The sequence below is a fragment of the Equus caballus genome, chromosome 8 (assembly GCF_041296265.1).
Source record: "Equus caballus isolate H_3958 breed thoroughbred chromosome 8, TB-T2T, whole genome shotgun sequence".
Taxonomy (NCBI): Eukaryota; Metazoa; Chordata; class Mammalia; order Perissodactyla; family Equidae; genus Equus; species Equus caballus.
In genome coordinates this window covers 21,068,427-21,094,489 of record NC_091691.1, presented here as the reverse complement: position 1 = coordinate 21,094,489, position 26,063 = coordinate 21,068,427, and the positions used below count along the sequence as shown (strand labels likewise).

Here is a 26,063-nt window from a genome sequence, read left to right as displayed (position 1 = left end):
CGGCTTGAACTGTGTCCCCTCAAATTGATATGCTCAAGTCCTAACCCCAGGACCTCAGAATGTGACCTTATTTGGAGATGGGGTCTTTACAGAGGTAATCAAGTTGAAATGAGGTCATCAGAATGGGCCCTAATCCAATTATCACTGGTCCTTACAAAAGGGGAGGAATCTGAACGCAGGGCAGGCACCCACAAGGAGAACGCCTGTGAACGTGAAGACGGTCACCTACAAGCCAGGGAGCAAGGCCTGGAACAGATCCTGCCCTCACAGTTCTCAAAGGAACCAACCCACCAAAACCTCGATCGTGGACTTCTGGGATCATTAATTTCCATTGCTGAAGCCACCTAGTTTCTGGGGACTTGTCACGGCAGCCCTAGCAAATGGATACAAGGAACTCCCTAATTTCTATGCCACGTGTCTGGTTAAAAACCTCCAAGGCTCCCAGGGCCCCTGGGAAAAAGCCCAAGCTCCTCTGCGGCACAGAAGCCCGTCTGTGATCTGGAAGGGCCTGCCTTTCTAGCGTATCTCCTGGCTCTTCAACATACTCCCGCCAGCGCTCAGCTGCAATCCCCCCGCCTGCTCCTCTGCGTCCCCCATTCCCGCCGGCTGCCTGCTCTGCCTCCCCACCCTCCAAGCCTCGGTCTGATGTGGGGACCCCTGTGCTGGGTCCTGTCCCACTAGGGCCCCCTGGGCCACATCCTTCACCGCACTGTGCTGTGCCCACCAGCTCATCTGTCTCAGGACACAGCCATGGGCTGACTCAGGTGACATCCCTACAAATCCTGCCAAACTGAAGGGCTGGGGACTGCTCGGCTGAGAAAAAGCAAGGACTATGGCCTGTCCATCATCGGCAGGAAGCCGGGGCTGGAGAAGAGGCAGAGCAGAGGTCGAGGAGTTCATGACAACACCTGAGGCCAAATGGAGAGACGACGGTGGTGTCCACGTGGCCCAGGCACCCACAGGCCAGGGAAGTGCGTGGTTAACTTTCAAGATGTTCTACATCTCGCTATTTCTCTTGGAAGGGAAGTGGGAAGCCCAAGACCTGTCATTTCCTGCTATTCTCTAGGAAACTTCCAAAGCACAGAGGCGCCAGGAGGAGGGAGAGGCCCCCGCTCCTGAACAGCATCAGTGCTGCCGGTCTGCCAAGCGCACTGCCCCGAAACATCTCTGACGTCTCTGGGGCAAAGGGCCTGGACTCAGAGGAGCCTGCCGTGCATGGCAGCTTCTACCGAAAGGCAGGACCTCCAGGGACACTGGAACGACCATCCCAGACAGGCCAAATGAGACTTTGAGGGGGACAATGCTCCAGAACAAGAGACAACCCTCAAAATGAGCAAGTGAGAGTGCCCTCACCCCACCCGAAGCTACACTGCGTCTTTCCGAAGTTTCACACAATACCTGCTTTGTTCTTCTTCCTGGAAATCGAGCAGCTCTTCACCGTGCCCACTTTGGAAAACACCTGGAAAAGAACATCAACACGTACTGTCAGCATTTCTAGGCTAATCCGGAGGCCCACGCAGGCCCGCAACCATGGGCAGCAGAGGGACAAGAAGGAAAGCAGAGCTCATACCTGGACTGTGCTGAGTGGGGCCGGCCCTGTCCCGAGCCCTGTGCTGCCTGAACTCATTTGGTCCTTGCAGGGACCCTGGGAGGTAGGTAGTGCTACTGCCCCATTTTACAGATGACAAAACTGAGGCTCAGAGGGGTTGGAGACGGCACCCAGGGTCACAGAGCTGGGAGGCGCTGGGCTGCATTTTGGACCAGGGCATCTGTGCCCCATGGCTGGACTCTAAACCACTAAGCAGGCAGGTGCCCTGGGCAGACACTAGGTTCCCCGAATTTGCCAGAATACCATCTCAGGGTCCGAAAAACACGCCCAGGTGCTGGATCCCGGCCTACTTGAAGCAACGTGCATGGTCCCCTGGAGCTCCCCACAAGCGCTGCGGGGCTGCTCTGGCTCCAGGATCCAGGAAGGCCCTGGGCAGCGAACAGTTCAGAGTCACTGAGGGTCACGCAGTGGGGGAGCCGGGCCTACGTTTGGAAGCCTGGAGTCTACTGACCCCAGCCTTGACCCATTTAACCGCCCCTGCACTCAATGCCAACTAATTTTTAAAAACGTGTAAAGTCATATTTGACTCTATTTTGCCCTTTACTTTTTTTGTCTCAGAATTTGAACCCAACAGGGCAAATTCACATCCTTCTGGTTCACTGCTGTATCTTCAACACCACACACAGGCCCAGGGAAAGGCAGGCGCCAGTAAGTGCTGACCGATTGAGCGAAGGGAAAGCAGAGGGGAGGGGCAGACCCCGCTCAGCCCGAGCACTGCAGGCAGAGACAATGACGACTTCTCATTCCATGTGTCAAATGCTTCTCTGAGCATCTCATGCATCCTAATCAGACCTTCAAAACTACTTCACGAGACGATTCTACCAACATTCCCCTTTTACAGAGGGGGAAACTGAGGCACAGAGAGGATAAAGGACTTGCCCAGAGTGGCACCATTAGTAAGGAGTGAAGCCGGGATCCAAGTCCAGGCAGTCTGACCCCTCAGCATGGCTCCACATCAGACAGGGCACTGAGACAGGAGCCCTGTGAGCTGGGCACGGCTCCCCACAGTGCCTCTAGTGGGCTGTGAGACCTCAGTGAACTGACCTCTCTGAACCTCAGTCTCCACACCTGTAATAGGAAGAAACCCGGACTAGATCATCTTGGCTGCACCTCCTAGCCCCAGAATTCTTTACTTCTGAGGATGCCTTAGGCTGAAGCTTGGGCACATTTTCCAGGAAAAAATGGTTCCTGATGATGGCATTCCCATGCCAGACCCGGGAGAGCTGGCACTCCGGAAATAAAAAACAAACGAACTACAAGCTGGTTTGACCTCCTCAAAGCCATCTACCCTTTGGATGATACCAGTGTGTGCCTGTTTATTTCAAAAGCAAACCCAAACCAAACCAGAACCGACTCAGAAAGTCGCCAAGAAGGGTGCGTCTCCCACTGGTCAGCAGGGTGAGCCTTCGCCCTTAAGATGCTGCCGCGTAGGCAGGTGTCTCCACTGCTCTGGGGGCTTGTGTAAGTGGTAAGCGGACAGTCACAGCACGGGGACTCAGCCGGAGGGTCTCGGAGTGAGACCGTCATCTCCCCACCCCAACCCTTCCTGCATACGCAGGCTGGCTTCCCCACTCCCCCCCACCTTCCTGCTCTGGGACTCCCGGCACACTGCCTCCCCTCTGGAGACCAACTATGGAATTTCAGAACTCCAAAGAACTTTTAGAAACCAATCAGTTCAATCCCTATGGCCGTCTTCCTTTCCAGAACCAGCTCATGGCCGTCAGCCTGACCATCACTGATTCATTCATTAAAAAAAAGCATCGAGTGTTTACTCTGTGCCAAGCCCAGTTTTCAGAAATGAAGAGTCTCCCCAAAGGCAGCTCTCAGGCCAGTGCGGGAGCCTGCAGACCCAATCCTTAGGCACCAAGACCCCATTTCCTGATCTCTGGCCCACTTCCTTCCAGAAGCCCCGCAACCCCGCAGTGCAGCACTCATTTGGAATTTTCCACTCACTTGGAGTTCCCCATCTGCTCACCCTCTGCCGCCTTCCCATGAACGCAAAACCCTCACCCCACCAGGGACTTCCTCCAGACTCACCCACTCAGTGTCTCCTGGTGGTCACCCCAGGCCAGGAGGTCGTGCTGACACTTGCTTTTGGGTAATTTTATGTCACAGAAACACCGTGAATATACAATGCTAACACTGAGCACAGCTTCTCATTCCATACGCCTCCCTGGACGCCCTGACGTGTCCCCTCACGCGGATGTGGGCGCCCCTCCCACCCCCAGGCTCAAGTCTCCGGGTGAGACGCCTACCGGACAGCCCAGCAGAGACGTCAGGCGAGCAGTCGTTGGTTGTTAAACTACACATTGACACAAGTCGCGTTTACAGGCAGAATAACACGGTGACTCCATCAGCAGACCGGGTTCCCAGCCCACGCCCCCTTCTTCCCCTTCCGGGACATCACTCACCCCCTTCAGCGTCTCCTCGGTGGTGTCGAAGTTGAGATTTTTAATGAACAGAGTACACCCAGGGAGGCTCTCTTCTTCCTCCTCCTCCTCCTCCTCCTCCTCTTCCATCTTTGCTGAAGAGTCGTCTGCTCCTCCCTCTGTCGGCTTCTCACCTTCCGGGGTCTTGCCATCTGGCACTGGACACCCCCCAAAAACAAATCCATTAAATGCTGTCGAATCTGCCCAGGCCCCAGGGCCTAAAGCGCGGAACCTGCTAGGTGAGGGGGTTCTGCCTGTGTAGTCAGCGGCAGGAAGGGACACATTCCTAGCTTGTGCTGGGTTTCAGGTTTTAGCAACTCTGGAGAGAGCTGGAGAGAGTTGGAGGACAAGGGGGGCGAGGGGAGCGGAGAGAGACACAGACACTGCCCCGCCTCCTGCCTCTGCTTTGAAGGGAAAGGGATACGAAACACCGATCAAAAACCTTGGATTGGACTACCCCACACCAACCTGAACCTCAAAATAAATCAGTGTATCAGCTGTTTTATTGAACCACAAACATAATATTTTCCCTCAAAAAAACAGCACTTACTAAACTTTCAAACTAAAATGCAACTTAAAACTTCAAAAATTACAGAATGGAAGAAAAACTCAGAACATTCTAAATACCTCTTGAACCTAAGCAGTGTTACATTCAATCGAAGTTGCCAATATACATTACTTCAGGGAACATATATGCAGAAGAGTGTTGTTTTATCTATACGTGACACATTAAATTCAGTTATGCATAATACTGAAAAAATTTTAAAAACCCACTGTATTTACAAACAAGAGATTAGGAAAGCTACAGTGCCATCAAAGGCTGGGATAATACGTAGTTGATAAAAATAATGCTTCCAAAGAATGTTTAACAACATGGAATGACGCTTACAACATAAAAATTAAGAGAAAAGTTAGGATATAAAACAATATATAAAGTAACCCAATCGCAGTCTAGACACACAGTTTCTGAGGAACACACGCAAGATGAGAAAAGTGGAAGGCAATGCATAAGGCGCTCTGGTTATTTCTGGAAAAATGGGATGACAAAGGCTTGTTGTCTCGTCCTGCCGCTCCACCCTCTATTCCCGTCCCACTCTGAGAGAACAGCATTTCAGAAGGAGGGAAGAGCAATGTACTGATGTGAGCTGGCAGTGTGCACACGCGCGTATGTGTGTGTCATGAGGAGACGAGGGAGCCGGTAAGCCTTAGTGACGAATGCAGATGTCACCCAAGGGTGACAGGAGCCTCCCAAGGTTGGTCACGGTGGCATGACCTCTTGAGAAATCCTGCTGCCAGGTTTGTGTTCGATTTGGTTCAACCTCCCCCTTTTTCCCCCCAGTCACCAGATGGGGGCCTGGGGTCAAACTCCCAGCTCCCCCTCCAGAGGCGAGCTTCTGAAGTCAACCCTACCCCAGCACTCTCCAAAGCCGTCATCAGACTGTGCCCTCACGGCTGCGAGCGGGGGCCCGCCCTCCCGGAAGATCCAAGCCCCGACACCTGGAGGGCACGGGCCCAGCAAGGTGGTTCTGCGCGCCGGCCGGGCGCTGACGAAGACAAGCCTTTCCTCCCCCGCACACACCTGCACACACCTGCTGTCCCCTGCACTCAAGTAGGTCAAACTGCTGCATGACCCAAGGAGGCTCTGTGGGGTTCAAATCCATCCCCCACACTCTCAGGCCAAGCACCAAAGCCCTCTGTCTCCTCTGCCCTTTCTCACACAAGCCTAGCACTTGCAAGTCCTAATTAAGCTTCAACCACTTGTGGTTGTGTCAGGAAACAACCCTTTTAAGCTCTAATGGAACCGGCCACAGCGATAATGTTGTCTGTTTAACGTCATTGAACAGGCAGCCTTTGCCCATCGGAGGTGACCCCAGAACCCAGACTCTCATTCCAGGACAAAAAGAAGAAATCTACATAAAGGCGCCTCCCCAGGAAATTAACACAATTTACCCAACAAGGGACTCCATGGGGCGGCCACTTGTACTCAAAACTCAACTTTCAAAGCAAAGCAGGAGGAACAAGCGTTACTAACGATGGGGAAGCAAAGCCAGGCAAAGGAGCTAAGACTTGAGGTTCTGACGGAGAACTTCAGTGGAAAGGAAAACCGCGCTGCAGCTGGGAATGACGTTCCCCCGCAGTGGCTCTCCTCGCATCTGACATCTGGGAGATGAAAGGAGAAAGGAAGGACACTGATGAGACCCCACCACGAGGCAGGCACTCGGCTAGACGCTGTCAGTGTACTGTCTCACTAATGACCACGGGAGTCACATCACAAGTGGGGGTTCCAAAGAACCTTCTGGGGGCTGCTGCATCCAAACCCTAACACGTCTCAGGCAACTTCAGGTTGGTGAGAGAGGTTCCCGGGAGACTAAAAAAATTTTTTATCAAGAAAACAACGGTGGGGATCATGGTGACCAGTAGGGCTTACCGGCCAGTTCAACAGGGAGTCCCTTTGTGGCACTGGCCAACTGCTGCCATGTGGGAAGGTCAACCCAGAGTGGTCAAATGCTCAGACCCTTTGTATAAAGCTGAAAATCCAGTTTTTACTGGAAAACCCCCAGTGTTTAAATCTTGGCAACTAACTCAATGGCATGTGGCCTCTGTACCAGACAGTGTCAACAGATAAACCAGCGCATCGGGGCTTCATGCTCTGTTCCCCACACCCAGCCTGCACACAGACCGCCGGCCAAGACTGAAGACCCTTCCCCCTGCCTCCCCCAAAGGCTGGAATCCAGCCAGTTCCCAGCGTAGCATTCCGGGGGTTCAAAACCCCACAAGGACAACAGCTCAGGGGAGCCCAGGGGCTGAGCATGGCCAGAGTGCACCCCACTCCGCTTCCCTGCCCATGAGCAGTGGCCGGCCCGCTTCAAGGGGCTTGTTTAAGCGTCACAGGCACCTGCCCAGGAGAGCGTGGTGCTTGGGTTTAGCGACAGAGCTGGGCTGAGCTGACAGTCAGGGCTGGCAGCCCGGGAACAGATAGATCCCTTCCCTGGTAGGTAAGCTGCCCTCACCCCAGCCCAGTTAGAGCCAGGGGGACTGTGAGGACGGCCAGGACCTATCACCTGCCCGGGTGGACGGCTGGCCTGGCTCACCTGGCTGCTCCCCCTTCTCATCAGTCAACCTACATCCCTGACCCCCGAAAGCCGGGAGGAACATCAATAAAAGATGTGACCAAATGCAGCCTGGCCTTCTTCCTCCAACAGCACAGAGATGTCCACTGTTTCCTTAAACCTTTGCTCCCACAGCAACGCCCTCCGCGCACTTTTCTAACTCTTCCCGGGATGCTGGGAGAACTAACGAGACTGACTAACAAGGGCATCATGGTCTTGAAATCTGCTGGAAAAAATGAGGAGGGGGCCCAGAGACTGAGTGAGGAGGCAGCACAGAGCTGGGGAGCACTGGCCTTAGAGAGGAGGGGAATGCGGGTCGGAGTGGTGGCCACACCACTCCTGGCTGTGCTGGGCAACCGGCTCACCATGTGCCTCAGCATCTCAGCTAGAACACACACCTGGACTCTGTGGGTCGTCTGGAAATGGGAGCGTCCCCATGTGCTGGGCCCTGGTCCACGGCTCCACTGCCTCTCGTCTGCACGAGTAAGCAGCCTCCTCACTCAGCCGGGTCCCTGGCCTGCCAGCTCCCCCGACCCTGTCCCTTATCCCTCTTTCCAGCTACACTGGCCTCTGTTCTGCTCGCCCAGCCTGCCACCCCTCCCCACTGCAGGGCGTGTGTGCTCGCTGTCCTCTGCCCCTTCCCCTCGTCTCCCACCTTCCCAGGCCCGGCCGCTTCTCACCAGGTCTCAGCTCGAATGTCCTCCCCTCAGAGCCCTTCCTGTCCACTCTAGCTCCACGGGTCCCCAGCCCAGGTCCAGCCACTGTCCATCACATTCCCCTGGGTGCCTCTCCTCAAGGCCTTTCCCGTTCTGAAATCACCATACTGGTTCACTTCTCTGTCTGTGTGCTCAAGTAGAAGGGGAGCTCCTTGAGGACGGGACCACACCCGCCTCAGGCACCATGGCATCCCCAGCTCTGGGCCCAGGGTGCACGCTCCAAAAATATATGTGGGTGATGCTACGTTCAGCCCTCGGCATGCGCCTGGAACACAGGCAGTGCTCAGCAGCAGGCACTTGGTGGGACTGAGAGGAGCTGTGGGTCACAGCTAAGAGCACGGACCTGGGAGCTGGAGGCTTTGGGTCACATCCCAGCTCACTCCAGAGGTGCAACCTTGCATAAGTCACTCAACCTCTCTGTGCTTCCTTCTTTCCATCTAGAAAAGGGGACAATGGGAACAGAGCTCACTTGCAGGACGATCATGAGAATTAATACGCAGAAGTCTGTCAGAACAGTGCTGGGCCTGTAGTCACCCATAAGTTTCATCAGTCTTCACACCACCCCTGCTGTCACACTGGCCAGCCAGGCCTCGACGAGAAATCCAGGGGAAAACATTGTCCATCCCTAACCCCGCAGGCCCGAAGCCATGAGAGTAAGACAGCGGCTGCAGGGAGCCCACAGCCCTCCTCCCGCCCCGCTGCAGGGTGGCTTGCCTGCTCTGAGCAGTGCAGCCAGCGTCACACCTGAGTCCAGGAGATGGCGTCCCTGCCAGCCACATGCCCAGGAGGAGCTCCTGTTCCCCAAGTGGCAAGGTCAGGCCCTGCTGGGGCCATGCCCGCGTCCAGAGAGGCATGGAGATGGCCAAGAGCCACAGTGACGAAGCCAAAGGTCATTTTTAAAAGCACTTCTGTCCCTGGTCCAAGTGGGGAGACAAAGAAAGGCTAGAAAGAAAAAACACAGTATTGTGAAACTCAAACAGATGTTTGCCAACAAAATCACCAGGAAGCAGAAAAGAGGGAAGAAGTAAGAAAGGAGCAGGGCGGGGGAGGCAGGATTTAAAGCAAGGTGGGCTGGCGGGCTGGGAGAGGCGGGGAGAATGTGCTTCCATCTGTAGTGAGCACAATAAAATCCGGTCACGCGGCGTCACATGGGGCTTTATTATAATCAGGCCGCCGAATTTGTGGAGGCTCCCTCCCTGCCCGCTCTCGGTGCGCTGGCAGTACAGGCTGTTATCAGCGGCGAGCAGCTTTCCAGCACCTCCCCCCGCTCGGAGCCCTTCATCCGGAGGTGAGGGTCTTAGTTGTGGGGAGATAAAACACACTGCCCCCTCCCTCGAGGCCGGCACAGGGAACGGAGGGCTGGGTGGAGAGCAAGGGGTGGGAAAGCTCCGTCCACTCCCCTCCTGCCCGCCTGCCTCGGAGCCTCTGAATCCAGGGCTGGGGGGCTGGCTGAGGCCCCGTGCAATGGGGATGGGGCCTGCGGAAGCTTCAGGAACAATGTGGAGAGGGCGGGCGTGGGGGGAGGAGTGGGTGGAAAGGGACAGCACGGGGACGGGGAGGGGACTGTCTATGTGATACGTGTAAGGAAAGGAACAGAAAGGGCAAAAAGAGCTGGCAGAGCAGCTCTGGGGTTCCACCCAGCGACCTGGGACTCAGCAGGGCTTGAAATCAGCACAGACTCACACAACTTCCTGGGCCAAAGTCAGCTGGCTCCTCTGTGAGTCCTGGTCAGACCCTGGAAACCAGCCCTCTAAGAAGCAGGGCTTGGGGGACAGTCTGTCTGGGATGCTCCCAACACTGCAGCCAGGCTCGGGGAGCACGGGCCCCGGGGGCGGGCGGGGCTCCAACTTCAGACCCGGGTACACTATCTCTGCAATGCCTCCCTCGCTCTCTAGAACATTTCTGTACCAGGGCCCACGTCTACTGCTAGTGTGACATCTCAACTGTCCCCCACCAGCCCGGAGCTCCTGGGGACGAAGGTCCGTGTTGCGCCCAGTGTGGTCATGCCAGCGCAGCGGCTGGTGTTCAGGGCTGTACTAAAGGCCGTGCGCTCCAGCTTAGGCTGCTACATCGACAACGGGGTCAGAGCGGTGGGGACAGGTGGGCAGCACCTCAGTACTCTCACAAAAGCCCCAAGAGCTCAGTGCGGTTATCACGCCCATTTTACAGATGCAGACACTGAGCCCAGAGGAGACGGCGGCTTGCCCAGTCGCAGAGCTAGCAGAGGACAAGGAAGATGGTAATCCTCCAGGAGCCGTAAGCCCCACAGTCTGAGGAACCCGAAGTGCTTCGCGCAGGGCCCGGCTCGGAGCAAATGCCGCTTTTGCCCTGGGCTTCACCCAGCACCCACTCGCTGCTCTCCCACCAGGTGCAGGCCCTTCACGGGTGCTGGGGTGCAGCAGTGAGCACGCAGCCAAGGTACCTGCCTCGTGGAAGGGACACTCCAGTGGGGGAGTCAGACAGACAGGCGCCAAGGAAAAACCCACCCATGTTGCAGTGCTGGGAAGTGATAAGTGTATGAAACGAAGTGAAGGGCAAGTTGAGGGGTGGTATAAACAGGTACCCACAGTGGGAGCCGTGACTGTTACTGCGACTGTGGCGTCACCATCGCCACTCCTGCTCTGACACTGGCTCACTTCCAACATGGCCAAGCTCCTACTGTGTGCAGACGCCTGAGCACAAAGACAAGTGTGGCCCGCCCCAACCTCCGCAGGTACAGAGAGGACAGGAACCTTCCTCCTGATGGAAGCAGAACTCCATCTGGGGACAAGCTAACTCACAGGCAGGGGCTAGTGAGGGGCTCTGCGAGGGTTATACCAATAATCAGTAACCCCAACGACCAGGACACCTTCAGAGCCTCAAAGATTGAAGCATCCTCCCTCCTGACTAGAACAAGGCTTCGAGACCAGTGGTCCCCAAGCACCTTGCACGCCAGGGCCGGGCCTCAAGGTCTGCTAACCATGAGGGCACAAGAAACGCAGACGCCTCGGGAGGCTCGCAGACAACAGGTCTAGCTGATTAAAGGACTGCTCTTTAATCTGAGAATTTTGCTCCCCTCATATTTCTTTTTCCTGTAAAACACACCCATTCTTTTACGAGGACAATGGAGATGGTATATGGGAGACTTATTTTTTTAATCCTTATTTTAATAAACTGGTAACCCAACGGTACGGTAGGGGCGAGGGGTGTTACCGTTGTGCAAAATCTTAATGTCTGGGTAAAGGACTACCAGCGTCCTTTTCAAAACTTCTCTAAAGGTCTTTGATTCTAAGATGCGGTCATGGTCCCCAGAAGGAGTGGTTCTCAACTAGGGGCTGCACCGCCCCCTAGAGGGCATCTGGGAATTTATCACGCTCGCTGGGGACACTCCTGACCTTCAGCAGACAAGGTCCAGGGATGCAGAATGTCTCACAATTTGCAGAACAGTCCCGAGAACGAAGAACTGTGCCAATGGCCAAGGGTCAACGGCGCCCCCTCTGCTCTGACTGCGAAGCATTAACTCACAGGTGGGGCCCACTGTCCCTTCCCTGTCCTGCCTTTGCAGCTGCTGGACACCAGAGGGCACTGCGCCATCCACGGACCCTGGAGAATAAACACTCCTCCACCAGCCACCGCCAGTCACCAGGCATGCTGTTATTTTCACATGCTCTGTTCTGAATTGCTGTTGACAGACGCTAGTTTTTTAAAATCCTTTAACTGACAAGCTAAAAAGCTGACTACCTTATATTCTACCCATAATGTTTATGCTCTTTTTTTAAGGACATTTTATATGCCTATAAAATCCAAGAGTCTGAGATGCCCTGGTCTCCAGGATGAATAAGGACTTTAAGCCAAACACCTGATAAACAATTCGCTGCTGTCCCTTGCTCTCCTTCCTTCCTTCGTCCCCTGTCTCAGGACACCCTCATCTTAGACTCAGCTCTTACCTGTTTCTGGCACCGCCCTGGCCTTTTCTGCAGGATCCACTGGTGCATCTTGGGGTTCCTTCTTCTGTGGGGCTGAGCTGGAGAAGACGCCCACTGGAGCCCACTCCAGATAGAGGGGGATGTGGTGAAACTGTGGAGACAGGGGCAGGGTAGGGACTCAGTCCCTGATGTCGATGAAGAGCCCGAGGCTCAGAGAGGTTGGCTGACTCACCCCAGGGAAGGGAGGCAGGAGGCGGAGCACAGCCCAGAACTCTGCCTGCTCCCTGATCCCTAAGAACACACGGGGGCCCCGCTGCAGCTCGGGGCTCAGGGGAGAGGCCTGAGCATGTGCTGTCATTGGACACATTTGTGTCCCGTGTTTTCTCTCATCAGAGTATGAATGGGGAGCAGGAGGGACGGGGAGCAGAATCACTGACAACGGGCAGCTCTCCCGGAGGAAGAACGCGCTCCCTCTCTCGCCACATACACACACTCACAGGCAGGGCACGCTCAAATGTGTGCAAAAAAAAAAACGTAAGTTTTTTTAAAAAAGATAAACAAGATACTGATAAATAGTCTGCAGAGCAGCGTTAAAGTGCCTGATAAACAAAAGCTATTTGTAGCAGGTTGAATGGCGGCCCCCCCTCAAAAGATGTGTCCACGGCCTGACCCCCAGAACCTGCGAATGTGACCTTATTAAAAGAAAGGTCTTCGCAAATGTCATTAACTGAAAGATCTTAAGGTGAGATCATCCTGGATTATCTGGGTGGGCCCTAAATCCAGCAACGAGTGTCCTCGTAAGAGAAAGGCAGAGGGAGAGTGGAGATGGAGAAAAGGAGACGGCCACATGAGACAGAGGCAGAGACTGGCACAATGCAGCCACAAGCCAAGGATACCTGGCACGAACGGAAGCTGGAAGAGGAAAGGAAGGACCCACCCCTAGAGCCTTCACAGGGAGCGCGGCCCTGGTGACCACCTTGATCTCAAACTTCTGACCTCCAGACCATGAGACGCTAAGTTTCTGCTGATTTAAGCCAGCAAGCTTGGGATAACTTGTTATGGCGGCCATGAGAAACTAATACACTAATATTAAAATATATGTGTGCGTACATATATATAGAAACAGGAGACGGCTCACCCACAGAATGACTTTCAAGTTATCACAGGTACAGGATAGCAAAAGGACCACGAATGACAGTTGAAATTCCCGTGGGAACAGCAAGCCAAGGAAAGCCAGAGCCGGGCAAGGAACGGAGGTGGGCTTTCTGGAGGGTGGTCAGGGCTCCCCCCGCATCCTCCCCTTCTCAAGAGTCTCAGGGGTGGGATGATATTCACAAGCCTGAGAGAGACAGGTGGATTTTGGCAGAGCTCCCGCGTGCCAGGTCTGTGCTAAGACTGTCCACACCTCAGCCCCCGTCAACCTCCCCCTGAGGCTGGTCCTGGGCAGCCCACCTTGGAATAGGCCAGGTGTCTGAAGGCCTTGCGGGCCTCCAGGGGCTCCAGGAACTCCACAATGGCAGTGACGCCCCCCTCAGGCAGGAGCACGCGGCCCAGGCTGCCAAAACGGCCGAAGGTCTCCTGCAGCTCAGCCGCCAGGGTGCCCGCCGGTAGGTTCTTCACAAGAATCACGGTCTTGCTCCGCTCCGCTGCAGCCTGCAGGGAGGAAACGGATGCACATGGGTCCACAGGAGGGAGGGTCCCTGGTCCCTGGCCCCTGACATGAGCACTGCTGCGTGGTGGATTCCAGACCAGGTGCCCCTTGGGAACAGGTACCAGGCACTTAGGAAGCGGGCTCGGGAGACCCCACCCCCTTGGGCACGCTGCCCCGTGGATGAGAGGCGGCTCCAAGGAGTGGATAAGGGTGAGGGCTCCAGAGCTGGACCCCTGGGCCAAAGCCCGACCCTGCCACTTCTGAGCTGTGGCAGATTCTGCAGTGCCCAACCACAGCCCTCGCTGGACCTTCCAGAGCATTCCAGCCTAGTCTGCCCATGTCCAGCATCCACATCTCCGTGCCGAGAGCCCTTCCCTGGAACCGCAGGCCGCCTGCTGCCTCACGGGTGGCAAGAGTGAAGTGCCGAGCGTTCACACCCCCGGGAGCAGGCCCTGGCTCTCAGGAGTTGGCACGTCCCCTGTCCTTTGGGTGGGACAGTTCTGCGGTGTCAGTTCTGCAGTGTCCCCCGATAAACCTCCCCCGGCTGCTGTACCAGCAGGACCTAATCAGCACGCCCTGTACAGGGCCCCCGCCTCCCCTGGCCATTCTCGCCAGTGCTGTCGGCCCTGCCCAGCAAACCGCCTGCACTTGGATCTTTGTCTCAGGGTCGGCTTTTGGAAAAAATCCAAACTAAGATGCCAGACAGACAGATGGCCCTGAGAAATGTCCTGAGCTGCGCCTGAGCGCCCGCCCCTCACAGAAGGACGCAGAACTTATTTCATAGTCACTCCAGCAAAGGATCTAATTAGATGGGTTACCAAAAGCAATGCGTGTATAGTATAAACACTTGGGAAACAGCAGCAATTACTTTACTAAAAAACAGCATTGGAGAGGCATAAAAGAGCCCAAAACATCTCAGGGAGACCTCCCAGCATATGGAGCATCTGGGACGAGCTCAGCTCAGCCACAAATCTAACCTCAAACCCGGGGGCAAGTCTCTCCCCGTGGCCTTGCTTTCTCATCTGCAAAGTGGGCTCAGGGTGACGCCCATGCTGTCGGCCCCACGGCGCTGTCCTGAGGGCCGAGTGAGGCGAGCAGGGCGGAAGCCGTCTGCAGGCAGGGAGGGCTGCACACGAGTGGGCTTGTCACGGGCCACCCACTGCAAGTGTAATGGGTAGGGGCACAGACTCTGGGGCCTGCACTCAAATCCAGCTCCACCAGTGACGAGCTGTGTGACCCAGGACCAGTGACCTCACCTCTGTCACTGTGGTCCCTGTTGAACAACAAGAGCACAGAAGTGCTGCGTTCCCAGGGCTGTTAGGAGAGTGAAACGAGTTAACAAAACACAGAGGCTTCTAAGAGTGTTCTGCTAGCAAATGTTAGCCATTCATATATATTTTTAATTTACCCATCCACGCATCCCCCCATCTACTTACTTACCTTCCGTCCACCTGCCCATCCCCCCCTCCTACCCATCATCTTAAGGTCACGTCCGAGGCCTGGTCAAGCTGAGCAAAGAGCTGTTTGGGGGTCAGAAGCCCTGAGATATAATCCAGGCTCCTGCCACACACTCATTGTTTGACATTTAAGTCACCTCTGCCCTTTCTGGGCCTCAGTTTCCCAGTCTGTAAAATGAAGGGGAGGATGCTGGGTGGCCTCACTGGACCCTCTAAAGTGAAGCGTCCTCAAACCTAAGAATTCCTCCCTGGTGGAGAAGCACTTGGAGGTGCTGAACGCGTTCCTATCGGGTCCCAGAAAGGTCTGAAGCCCCACACAGGCCAGAGGTGCTCCCAGTAAGGCGCTGGGTGGGGGAACAGGATGTTTGGGCCCCTCTGATCTGTGTGGAGAAACTGGGGGTTGCAAAGTGATCCTCTTGCATGTGGCCCCCGACAGGCCCCTTGTCTGAGCCCATACGACATTTCTTACTTTCTTTAGAGACAATTTAAAAGTTAATGATAACCATCCTTGAGAGGCCAGGCCCTCAGACCCAGCAGCATCTCCTGATCTGAAGGTCGGCTCCCAGCTCACCACAGCTGCTGGCTGAGCAGTCAAGTGGCTCGCTGAGCCCAGAGCAAGAACCCACCTGGCTGAAGGAATCCAGGCTGACCCCATTGTCGATGAGGAAGCGGCGTACTTCTTGGACGAGCTGCGTCTCCCCCAGGGCCACGCGCACAGCCACACTGCCCTTGGTCTCCTGTGGGAGCAGGGAGAGGAAGAGGCCCCGTCGGCCATCGGGCAGGTGACAGTCAGCCCTCCCACCTCCCAACAGCCCGGGAAGGAGGCTCGGCTGGAGACGGGCCGGCGACACCCTTGTCTGTCTACTCACTGACTCAATGGCTCTGGCGTCTGCGTCTCCCACAGCAGATCAAGGACCCCAGGCCGGCCTCTCCAGCCTCAGCTTCCCTCTCCCCGTCACTCCCTCCACCAGTCATATGGGTCTCTTCGTTGTTCCTCCCACAGGCCAAGCTCATCCCCACCTTAGGAATGAGTCTGCCTGCCTACATGGCTCTTAGCCCACACTCTTTCGTCCCGTTAATTTCTGCTGAACTGTCACTTCCCTGCCCCGCCCGTCCTCACCCTCATCCCCTGTCCCCCTGCTTGGCTTAACTGTTCCCCGTGGCCATCACACCAACACGCCACCCCTTTGCTTATTTTTGTGTCTTCCTCCACTAGAAAGCACTAGAAGAGCAGGACCGTCTCTCTTTAGGGCCCTGCTGCATTCCCAGTGCTCTTCTGGTGCTGTGGGATCGGAACTGACCGCCGCCCTCCCAAAGGGCTCAGGCCTAGAGCTGCGAGGCCCCACAGGGTGGCCACAAGCCACATACAGCCACTGAGCACATGAAACACAGCGTGTCCAAATCGAGAAGTATGCAAGTGTAAACGTTCACCGGATTTTAAATATTTAGTGAGAAAAAGGAATGCAAAATATCTTGTCATTTTTTACACTGCACATATGTTGGATGATAATATCTTTGCTGCACTAAATTAAATAGAACAGATGAAATTTAACTGTGCCTGTTTCTTTTTGCTTTTTTAAAATGTGGCCACCAGGAAATTTACAATTACATACAGGGCTCACATTTATTCTCAAGGACAGCGCTGACCTGGAGTGTCGGGCAGAAGGGTGAACGACAGGGGGTTGAGAAGTTTATGGCCCAGATCCATGGCCATCCTTTGCTGACTGGCTGAAAAACCAGTTTTGCCTAAGACGGACTTAGCCGTGGCCTAACTGGAGACACATGCATTTGAAGGAAAGTATGTGATCTGAGGGGCCAGAGAGATGGACCGGGAAAAGTCAGGAGGAACAAGGTTAGATCCGGGAGAGGAGAAGGGACAGAGAGCAATGACTCCCCCTTTCTTTGTGTTAAAGATGCGGGCCGGCAGGCCGAGGAAGTGGGGGACAACCCCTGGAGGGGTGTGCGCCCTGGCTCAGAGCGAGGGCATAGGGTCAGGCTGACCCGACGTCATCCCACCTCTGCCTCTTTCCAGGAGTGTGACCCTGGGCAAGCTACTCTGTGTTCCTGAGCCTCGGTTTCCTCATCTGGACAGTGGGGATGGTAGGAGCACCCAGCTCAGGGGGCCATGGTGAGGAGTACCCCACAGCCAAGTGCTCAAGAAAGTGGGCTGAAGACATCATCCTCAACCATGCTCTCTGGCCTGCTCCACACAACCCCACGAGGAGCTGGGGCCGGAGGGTGGATGGGATGTTCCAGAGGGGAGGCCCCAGAGGATGCCCGTGACGTCAGCATCAGAGGCCCTGAGCTCACAGATGCCCCCAGCACAACGCCCCCTCCCCTGCCCTTCTCCCCTTGTGTCTGGCCCCGAGCTGGGTCTATCACACGGGCCCCTCACTCACGTGGTCAAACACTTGGTTCTTGGTGGCGCTGTACTTCTGTGCGATGGCGTCGGCCACTGCATTGGGGCCCATGAACAGTGTGTTCCAGTTGTGAGCGCTGAGAGGCAGAGGCGGAAGAGGGAGGTCAGCTCGAGGCTGGAGTGGAATGCTCTTTCAGAAGCAAAACCTCTAAGGAGGAGCTCATCGGCCTGCCCTTCTAAGCCCCCAAGCCTCCTCCTCCTCCCAGTCACCTTCTGCGGGCCATGCCCCCCAGACCTGAGGGAAAGTGACGATGACACCTACAAGGCTATCAACAGTCCCTCTCTGCCAGGGACTGAGCACTTTGACCTCACTGAAGCCTTCCAACACTGCAAAAGTAAAGCACCACTGAGATTCTCCCCACTTCGCAGATGGGGAAACTGAGGCTCAGCGAGGTTATGGATGAGAGGCTGAGCCCACCCCAAGGAGCCAAAGCACCCAGGCGGCCGGGAGAGGGCGGGGCGAAGGCAGCAGAGCTGGGTCAGGGCCCAGAGGCCAGGAGTGGGTAAGGACCTGGAGCTGCTGGCTTTGTCTTTAGACTCTTTCTTCTTCTTGTAAGACGACGATCCTGGGGTGTCGGTGTCCTCGCTGGCTTCCTTCTTGATGGTGGACGGTAGCACGTGGAGCATCCTGCCCTGGAGGGGTGCAGGGCAAGCAGGTAAAGAGAGGAAGGGGGAGGGCGCTTCTACAGCCTGCCCCAAGACGTCAGCCTCTCTGCCAGCAGGCTGGACCCAGTGCTGAAACCCTCATGGAAGACGGGGCCTTGGGCAGAACAACCCCATGGCCACGTGACACAGGCATCTGATACTGTGATGGGGGCCAGGTGACAGAGCATCACAGGGGAAGCTGATCAGTTTATAAGGGACACCTGTAGCACCCCCACCCCCTCAAGCCCGGGCCCCATCTTTCTCTGCACACGGAAGTCTCTGCATGTGAGCTCCATGCGGGTGGGAGCCAGGTCTGGCCTGGCGACCACAAGGAGATCCAGAAATCACGAACAAGTGAAAAAAAAGGGAATGGGAGATGAGACAGGTGGGGCCTGACCACGTGCACCAAGCACGTTATGTGGTCACACTGGGACAAAAGAGAAGAGTTTCCTACATTCTACTGCGGCCATTTAATATGACCACGTCACAACTCTCTCCTTCCTGACTCCTCTTCCATGTGGCCTTTCTGGAGATGGAGAGCATACTTATTCATTCCACAAACACTTCCTGAGTGCCTACTATGTGCCAGGGGCTGCTCTAGGTGCCAATGACAGATCGGTGAACAGGATGACTGGAGCCCTGCTCCAGGGCACCACCCTCCAGGAGCTCGTGTGAGGAGGTGGTTGGCACACCATTGGGTGCATCTTCTTAGGCACAAAACGTGGGTACACGTGCTCATATGTGCACACGCACACACGCGCCCACACACACAGAGCTTTTCCCCATCACCTGGGCCCAGCAGCCCCGCCCGCCGTGAGCACTCACCTGGAACACCTGCCCGTCCACCTCCGCGTAGGCCCTCACGGCGTGCTCAGGGAACATGAAGGTGACGAAGGCAAAGCCCTTGGGTTTCTTGGTCAGGCCGTCGATGGGGTAATGGAGCTCAGACAGGGGCCCTGCGGACAGGAGAGGTGTCAGTGTCCTGCGGGCCAGGGCTGGGCCTGCGTGCCGGGCAAGAAACATGCTGGGCACTCGTCAGGCGATGGGTTTTAACTGGTGTGCACATTGCACTGCTGCTCTGGGTCACAGCCGCTCACTCGGTCCCAGGAAGATGTGGCAAGATGGTGCCCTGAGACTGCCTCAGAGGTTAAGGGTGTCCTTTCACAATCCTTCACGCGTCTATCCTAAAAACAGACGCACCCGGGCTGGATCCTCCCTCCCCGACCTAGTACCTCTGTGGCCTCGGGTGAGCACTAGCCCCTACGCGCCTCAGCCTCCTCATCTGTAACACGGCCTAACAGGGCCCCGAGCTCTTGGGGCAGCTGGGAGGGCAGCCACACGGATAGGCGCAGTGTGCTAAGCAGTGCCTTCAACAACGCCAGTGCCAGAGGAGCGTTTGTAATGAGATGATTATCACACTCACACGCACTTTTTCTGAATTGGTTTCCACTCTGCACAGCAGGGTGTGCCCACCTCCACCCCGGTCTTTGTCTTCCCAAACCAACACTTACAGTCTCTTAACAACCCCATCTCCTGTGCAGTCCGGCCCCGCTATATAAACCAGGCACTGACCTGGGCGGAAGGGGCCGGCAAGCAGTGGACACAGGCTGGGAGGCTACCCCATCTGCCTGATGGCAGAGTCCTACTCAAGGCTTCCCTGTCCCCACGACAGGCACTCAACTGAGCTCTGATCCACAACCCAGAGCCGGCCTCCCAACAGAAGTGGGGAGACACTCCAGGGATCTCAACAGCATCAAGATCTCACCCCCATTCTGAACCCCAACTTCCTTTCCTTCAACAACCATGACTTCAAAAACACACACCGCCTGTGTGACAAACTGAACTATGGGCCCCCAGTTCACGTCCTGCGAAATAAGAATGCAACGATGACAACAATGAAAATAACCCTCACGCTCATCTGTCTGGATGCTCTGCTCTGACGGCAAGGCTATTTACCCGGCAGAGAGCTCAGACGGAGGGGCACTCGCACGTTCACACCTACATAGTTGTTGGATTTCCAACACTGAGTGGCGAGAGTTTGAACAGCAAGGGATATCTCAGAAAAGTGGATCCACATCTTGTTAGTTCTGAGCTCAGAGAGTGAAAGCTAAGAGGCTGGGTTCAGATGGCAGAGGTGCCGGTAATGCGGCCGATTACAACAAGCTCTGCTGTCGCATCCTCAAGCAGCTCAGGGATTGCTGGCCCCATTTTATGGATGAGAAAACTGAGGCAAGGGGTGAAGTCCTTAGCCCAGGGTCAACAGCTGACGGGAGGCAGACGGGACTCGAGCCCAGGTTGCCTGCTCTAAGCCAGTGCGCTGCGGCGTGTGCAGAGAGTGGGGCTACACCCTCACCGTATCTGGAGAAGAGCTGCTCCAGCTCCTCCTCGGTGCTGGTGTAGGGCAGGTTTCGCACAAAGAGCCTCCCCGAGTCGGCCAGGTCCTCTTCCTCCTCGTTCTCCCCGAGTGTCCGGCCCTGCCAGGGTTTGGCACTGTTCTTCGGGGGCCCCTCGGCCGTGGGGATGTTCTTTTCCCTGAACACCTCGATGTAGCGCCCACCTGTAGGAGGAGAGGAGTCAGGGCTCCTGGGCGAGGCCCGGAACCTGCCAGGGACTCCAGCCTGGCAATTCCAAACTCTTCTTTGCTGCCTGCCAGATGCCGTGGCAACGGCGGCTGATTACAGCCGACACGAGGCCCTGTTAACCAGGGTGGCGGCCTGAGCCGATGCCGGAACCAAAGGCCCTTTCTCAGACTCTCACTCTCCCACAAGTTCAGTTTCAACCCTGGGGGCAGCCTGCCTGGGCCATCCGAATCCACAGTGCCACATCCTCTAAATGGCACGGCACATTCCCTGGCAGTGCTCGCTGCTGTGCCCTAGGAAGGGTGTCATGTGACGACCCAACACTGCAGAGTCACCTTGTACTGCTGATGACTGTTTACATGCACTGCCAGGGGTGCCTGATTAGACCGTGACCACCACCGTCGCCACATGCACACAGTAGGTGCTCAATAAATATCTACCTCCTGACTTGGTAACAAGACTCCTTAGGTGTCCCACCTTCCCTAACGGAATTCATGCCTTCACTAGTGATCAATGGCTCGATCTGAATCACTTGTCCATGCCAGCGATGGACCAAAGATCACTTCTTTGGATGTCATTCAGGTAGCCTCCCGACTCCAGGAACTTGCACTTGCTGTTCCTGGACTGGAACAGCCTGCCCCACAAGGCCAGAGTTTGCACCCTCTGTTCCTTTGGGTTTTGCTCCAACGTCAGCTTCTCCATGAGGCCCAAGCGGACACAGTCCTGTTCAAAAACACGCCCCCTCCAGCCCGGCCCTCTCTGCTCTGTCTTCCCACAGTCTGGCCCACTCGATTACTGCCCATTTCTCCCCGCTCCACGGAAGTTTCCTCCGTGCTGGCTCTTGGGCAGCCAGGATCTCGGCTGTTCCACTCACTGCGGTATCCCCAGTGCCCAGAACAGTGCCTGGCACACAGCAGACCCTCAGGAACACCCTGCGGGGTCGACAACCGACTGAACGGAGCCCTCCACCGCGCAGACGGCGCCGCCCCGGTTCTCACCCATGTATTCTCTGTTGCATTTCAGAGCTTTCTTCACCTCCTCTTCACTGCTGAAATCCACAAAGACGTACCCTGAGAAAAGACAATGACAAAGGTGAAATCTGCAGGCCCCGCAGACACTCGTGGAAGCCCCCGAGGAACACCCACACTGTGCGAGCCGTTTGCGGGAATCTGAGCGAAAGTGGGGGAAAACCTCTATTTTTGCCACATCTCTAAAATACAGACTCCCTCCCACCCGCCTGGCCAAAGTTCCCCTTGCATGGAGCCTTTAGACCCCGTGGGCTGGTTTTATGGATGAAGATGCTGGACGACAGGAGTCACAAACACAGGAGGTCTACCTCCCAGCCCCACCCCACCATGACCAGGGCCTGCTCCACGGCCTTCCCCGGAGGAGATGTGCCCGTGGTGGCCGTACTGTGACCCAGATCAGCACCAGAGGGGCCATCTCCACAGGGACTCCGCCACGGACTGCCTGAGGGCCTGACTGACACAGGAACAACATGGAGAGTCTCTCCCAGAGCACAGGAGGCCTCACATCCCCAGCCTCACCGGGCCCCCACCCCGTGAGGCAGCAGGGCAGGCGTTATGGCTGTAACATGGCTCTTGGGGTTTTGGCCTCCATCAGAAGGCTATTTAGGTTCTGTCCCAGGACCCGTGCCTCACCAGCCAGGGGACCGTTCTGAATCCCATCACGCCTCCCCTTGCTTTAAGCCCCCAGTGGGCCCCTGCCCCGGGCTGCAGTCATTAATGAGCACCCAGGCCAGAGGGCAGGCCCTGCCTCCTCTCCAGCTCTTCTGTGGGCACATTCTGCGGCTCCTCAAAAGTGTCCCGCTCAGATGTCAGCTCTCCCAACTCCGGGGCCTCCAAGATGGTTTTCTCTCAGCCCTGACAGCTCCAACATGCTCCTTTCCGGCCCCGCTCGCCAACCCCTGCTCACCCTTCTGGTCTCTGAAGTGCCATGAAGGCAGGGGTGCCACCACGGCCACCACCGAAGTTAACGACGGCTCTCACAGAGTGTGCAACAGGCGTTCAGCACTGTTCTAATGCTGCACACGTATTAACTCATGAATCCTCACAACTTAAGGAGACAGGACTGCCCATTGCACAGATGAAGAAACTGAGGCTAAACTGCCAGTCCAAGGTCACAGGAAGTGATGGTAAGGGGCCGGGCTGGGATGTGAGCCCAAGCAGGGGCTCTTCACTCCTCCCCGTACGGCCCTCGGGGAGGTTTGCAAGGAGAAAGGGATGACCCACTGAGCGGATGTGCCTGGTTGGCAGGGCTTTGGTGCTGAGAGGAGAGCTGGGCAGGCAGTGTAGACCCTCAAAGGTGACGAGACCACCCCTAACACAGACCCCAAACCCAGCAGATCCCAAGCGCTCTGCCCATGCCAGTGTCTTCCTGCCAAGGAAGCCTGCATGCCCAGCGCAGCCCAGCCTCCCTGTGGCCAGGGGGCCTCAGTGTGGTTCTCTGAGGAGCAAGAACTCTGCTGCTGCGTGTGCTGCAGCCTCCCGGCCTGGCCAACAAGTAGGCACAGGCAGCCTCCCACCCGTCCAGGCTCAGACCCTTCCTTCCAGCATGTTCCCGGCCCCAGCGTAGCCAGAACCCAGGGCTCGGAAGCCCAGGGAGTGGGCTGGCTGCCCAGAGGGCAACCTGAGGAAAGGGTGGCATGGGGACGAAACCACACACTCTCAGAGCACTGTGCGTCAGCAGAGCTGTGCACGGCCTTCGCCCTGAAAACCCAGCACTGGGGACATCGGCTTAAACAGGACAGGTGAGCCCACTGGTGTAAATGTAGGCTGAGGGGGAGGAGGGGAGAGAAGAAAGAAGTGAAAACTGCACACCAGGCTGCCAGAGGCAGGCGACAAGAGGCAGCCCCGTCCTGAGCAGTTTAACCACATCCACAGAACTGGGGACCACAAACAGGAAAAACAAAAGCCACCCTTAACACCTCTCCCCGGTCCAGCCGCCCAGACCTTCCACCTTCACCACCTGCCACTCCAGCGCACACAGAACACCCCAGCCCTCACCTGTCTTGTTCCCGTGAGCATTTCTCACTATTCGAATGGCCACCGGCTTCAGGGGTGCCAGGAATTCCACAACGTTTTTCTGTAAGGAGCAGGAAAGTTTTCTCCTCCGTTATCAGTCCAATAACAAAAGCGCAACCCAATAAAGAAACGTGGGCTGAATTTCTGAATTCACAAAGGCTACCAAAGTGTTTCCTCCTTTATGGTTTCTCTCCTTTAAATTATACACCTTTCCTCCATCCTAAAATGAAACTACCCTGGAAAAAAATTTTTTTAAATAAAAGAACTGAAGAATATAAATACAAAATCAGCAGCAGCAGCATTTTGAGGCATTGTTTCTGATCTTTTTTCCTAACTACCTTTTTATACATAACTGGGGTTAAGTCTGGCTTTTTCCCTTCTCATTAAAGCCTGAATATGTGTTACTTCCCGGTGACAGTGCACATCAACTTAAGGAGCTGCTGAAGATGGTCCCCCATTTTCTTAATTATTTCTCTAGTTTGGACAAGAGAGCGATTTAAACACATTTTTAAAAATGCACGAACACACAGAGTATGAAATTTTAGCAAATAACGAAGAGTACAAACAAGAAAACAAAAATGGCCTACAACGCCAAGGCAGACCACTCTCGTGGGCTTCTTACTAAAAAGTGAAAGCAGTGAAACCATCTTCATTTATGTCCTGGGGCAAACCCTTTAGAGAACGAGCAGGGAGAAGCTCATAACGCCCAGGCAACCGTACAAATCAAAGCACTACAAAATAAAGGAAGAAACACCGAAGTTCTGAGTTTTTCCCACTAGTACCTCAATTTTCTTAAAAAAGCCAATTTATCAAATTCTTCCAGAAAAACTTTTTTCCCTCATTTTTAGGTGGTTATTGGGAAATCCAGCATACTGTAGAACATGTGTGGGTGTCTGTGTCTCCTTCTGGAAAAAAAGTAAAATCCACCTGTCCACCCGGTCCCATGCCTGGCACTTTCCCTGGATAATACAGCCTGGGGACCTTCCACACCAGCACAGCCTTTTCAGTGACACATCACTGTCTACTGTTTCAGTGTATCACACTTTAGTGAACCTCAAGTTAACGAGACCTGGAGTTTTTCAACCTTGGTACTACTGAAATTGCAGGACTGATAATTCTCTCAGGGGTCTGTCCCATGCACTATGGGATGTTTGGCAGCATCTCTGCCCTCTACCCGCTAAAGTAACACCCGCTCTCTCTCCAGTGGCAAAAATCAAAAGCATCTCCAGGTATTGCCAAGAGCAGGGGGCCAAGGGCAGACGTGGAATGGTCCCCAGTTGAGACTCACTAAATTAGCCACTTCCCTAGTGACAGAGCTCAAAAGCTGTTTCCAGTTCTTTGTTTTTATAAATAAAATGACACAAATCAACACATCAAGCTATAAATAGTACACAGTTAAAAGCAGTAATAGAAGAATGCTTCAATGAACATTCTTGCATTGAAATCTGCGTGTACTTGGGCCATCCGCCTGTGGTTCAAATTCCTAGCAAGGTAACTGCTCCGTCAAAGGCATGCAGGCTCTTAATTTTGACTGACACTTCCAAGCTGCCTCCAAAAGGCTGCTCTGCACACGTCTACCAACGGTGCATGGCAGTGACTTACGACCGAACTTTGAAAGTTTTTCCAGAATGTAACCTTCCAGGTTTGACTTGTATTTCTTTAATTATGAGTGGACTCAAGTGTCTTCACTGGTCATTTGGATTTTTTTTCTTAGAAGACCTCCTATCCTTTGTCCCTTTTTTTATTCGGTCATAGGTCCCAATACCTATTTACCTATTTGTTAATTAAAGAAACTAGATTTTGCCTGTTGTTTGTGTTACACGTCTGTAGCTTTCTGACTTTATGACAGCTCTTGCCTTATAGAAGTTTTAATTGTTATGCAGCCACTTAATCCACCTTTTTCTTATGGCTACAAAGCTTTGCAAATTGCTTACAAAGACATTCTTCATTCCAAGATTACAAGTAACTTCATCAATGCTTTCTCCTAATAATTTTGTCTCATTTTTTAAGCTTAAATCCTTGATGCATCTGAAATTTATCTTGATACAGAGTAAGACAGGGTCTATCTTTATTTTTTCCTCAAAAACGTTAACTGGTTGTCCAATTACTATTTAAAGAAAAACCTCTCTTCTCTTCATTCATATCAAACACTCTAAACTAAATGCTTATATATATACATATATGAGTCTATTTCTGAATTCTATTCTAGTCCATTAACCTGTCAACAACTTTACCTGAACCAAACTGTTTTAATCACTGTAGCTTCAAAACATGCTTCAACATCTTATAGCGGGTCTATTTCCACAGGCTCTTCCTAGCTGTTTTTCACATTTCACCCCCTCCCCAATCATACGAAACTAAAACTGTGATCTCACTGAATCTATTCATTTATTCACTAATCAGGAAAAACCAGCATTTTCACATTCTAAGACTCTATGTATGGTTTTCTGTTTAAGTAAGTGTTCTTTTAAATCTCTCAGTAGAATTTAACAGTTTCTT

General features: G+C 54.5%; 1 protein-coding gene and 1 long non-coding RNA gene across 5 annotated transcripts in view; one reads left to right on the top strand and one right to left on the bottom strand.

Annotated features, from left to right (window-relative positions):
* The window catches only part of RBM19 (RNA binding motif protein 19), a 129,418-nt gene that overhangs the window by 85,538 nt on the left and 17,817 nt on the right, over positions 1-26,063 (bottom strand). For all 4 annotated transcript variants that reach the window (XM_005612586.4, XM_070275444.1, XM_023647108.2 and 1 more), the window contains exons 8-18: positions 23,547-23,625; positions 21,519-21,590; positions 20,295-20,498; positions 18,767-18,897; positions 17,808-17,929; positions 17,277-17,373; positions 15,504-15,614; positions 13,222-13,422; positions 11,791-11,920; positions 4,021-4,196; positions 1,399-1,459 (exon numbers count right to left, since the gene is read on the bottom strand). In XM_005612586.4, coding sequence (XP_005612643.1) covers positions 1,399-1,459; positions 4,021-4,196; positions 11,791-11,920; positions 13,222-13,422; positions 15,504-15,614; positions 17,277-17,373; positions 17,808-17,929; positions 18,767-18,897; positions 20,295-20,498; positions 21,519-21,590; positions 23,547-23,625 — 1,384 coding nt within the window. The remainder of the gene's footprint in view (positions 1-1,398; positions 1,460-4,020; positions 4,197-11,790; positions 11,921-13,221; positions 13,423-15,503; positions 15,615-17,276; positions 17,374-17,807; positions 17,930-18,766; positions 18,898-20,294; positions 20,499-21,518; positions 21,591-23,546; positions 23,626-26,063) is intronic.
* LOC111774645 (uncharacterized) lies at positions 8,790-16,429 on the top strand. The gene is made up of 2 exons (XR_002809718.2): positions 8,790-9,152; positions 10,034-16,429. It is a non-coding gene; the product is annotated as an uncharacterized lncRNA (long non-coding RNA).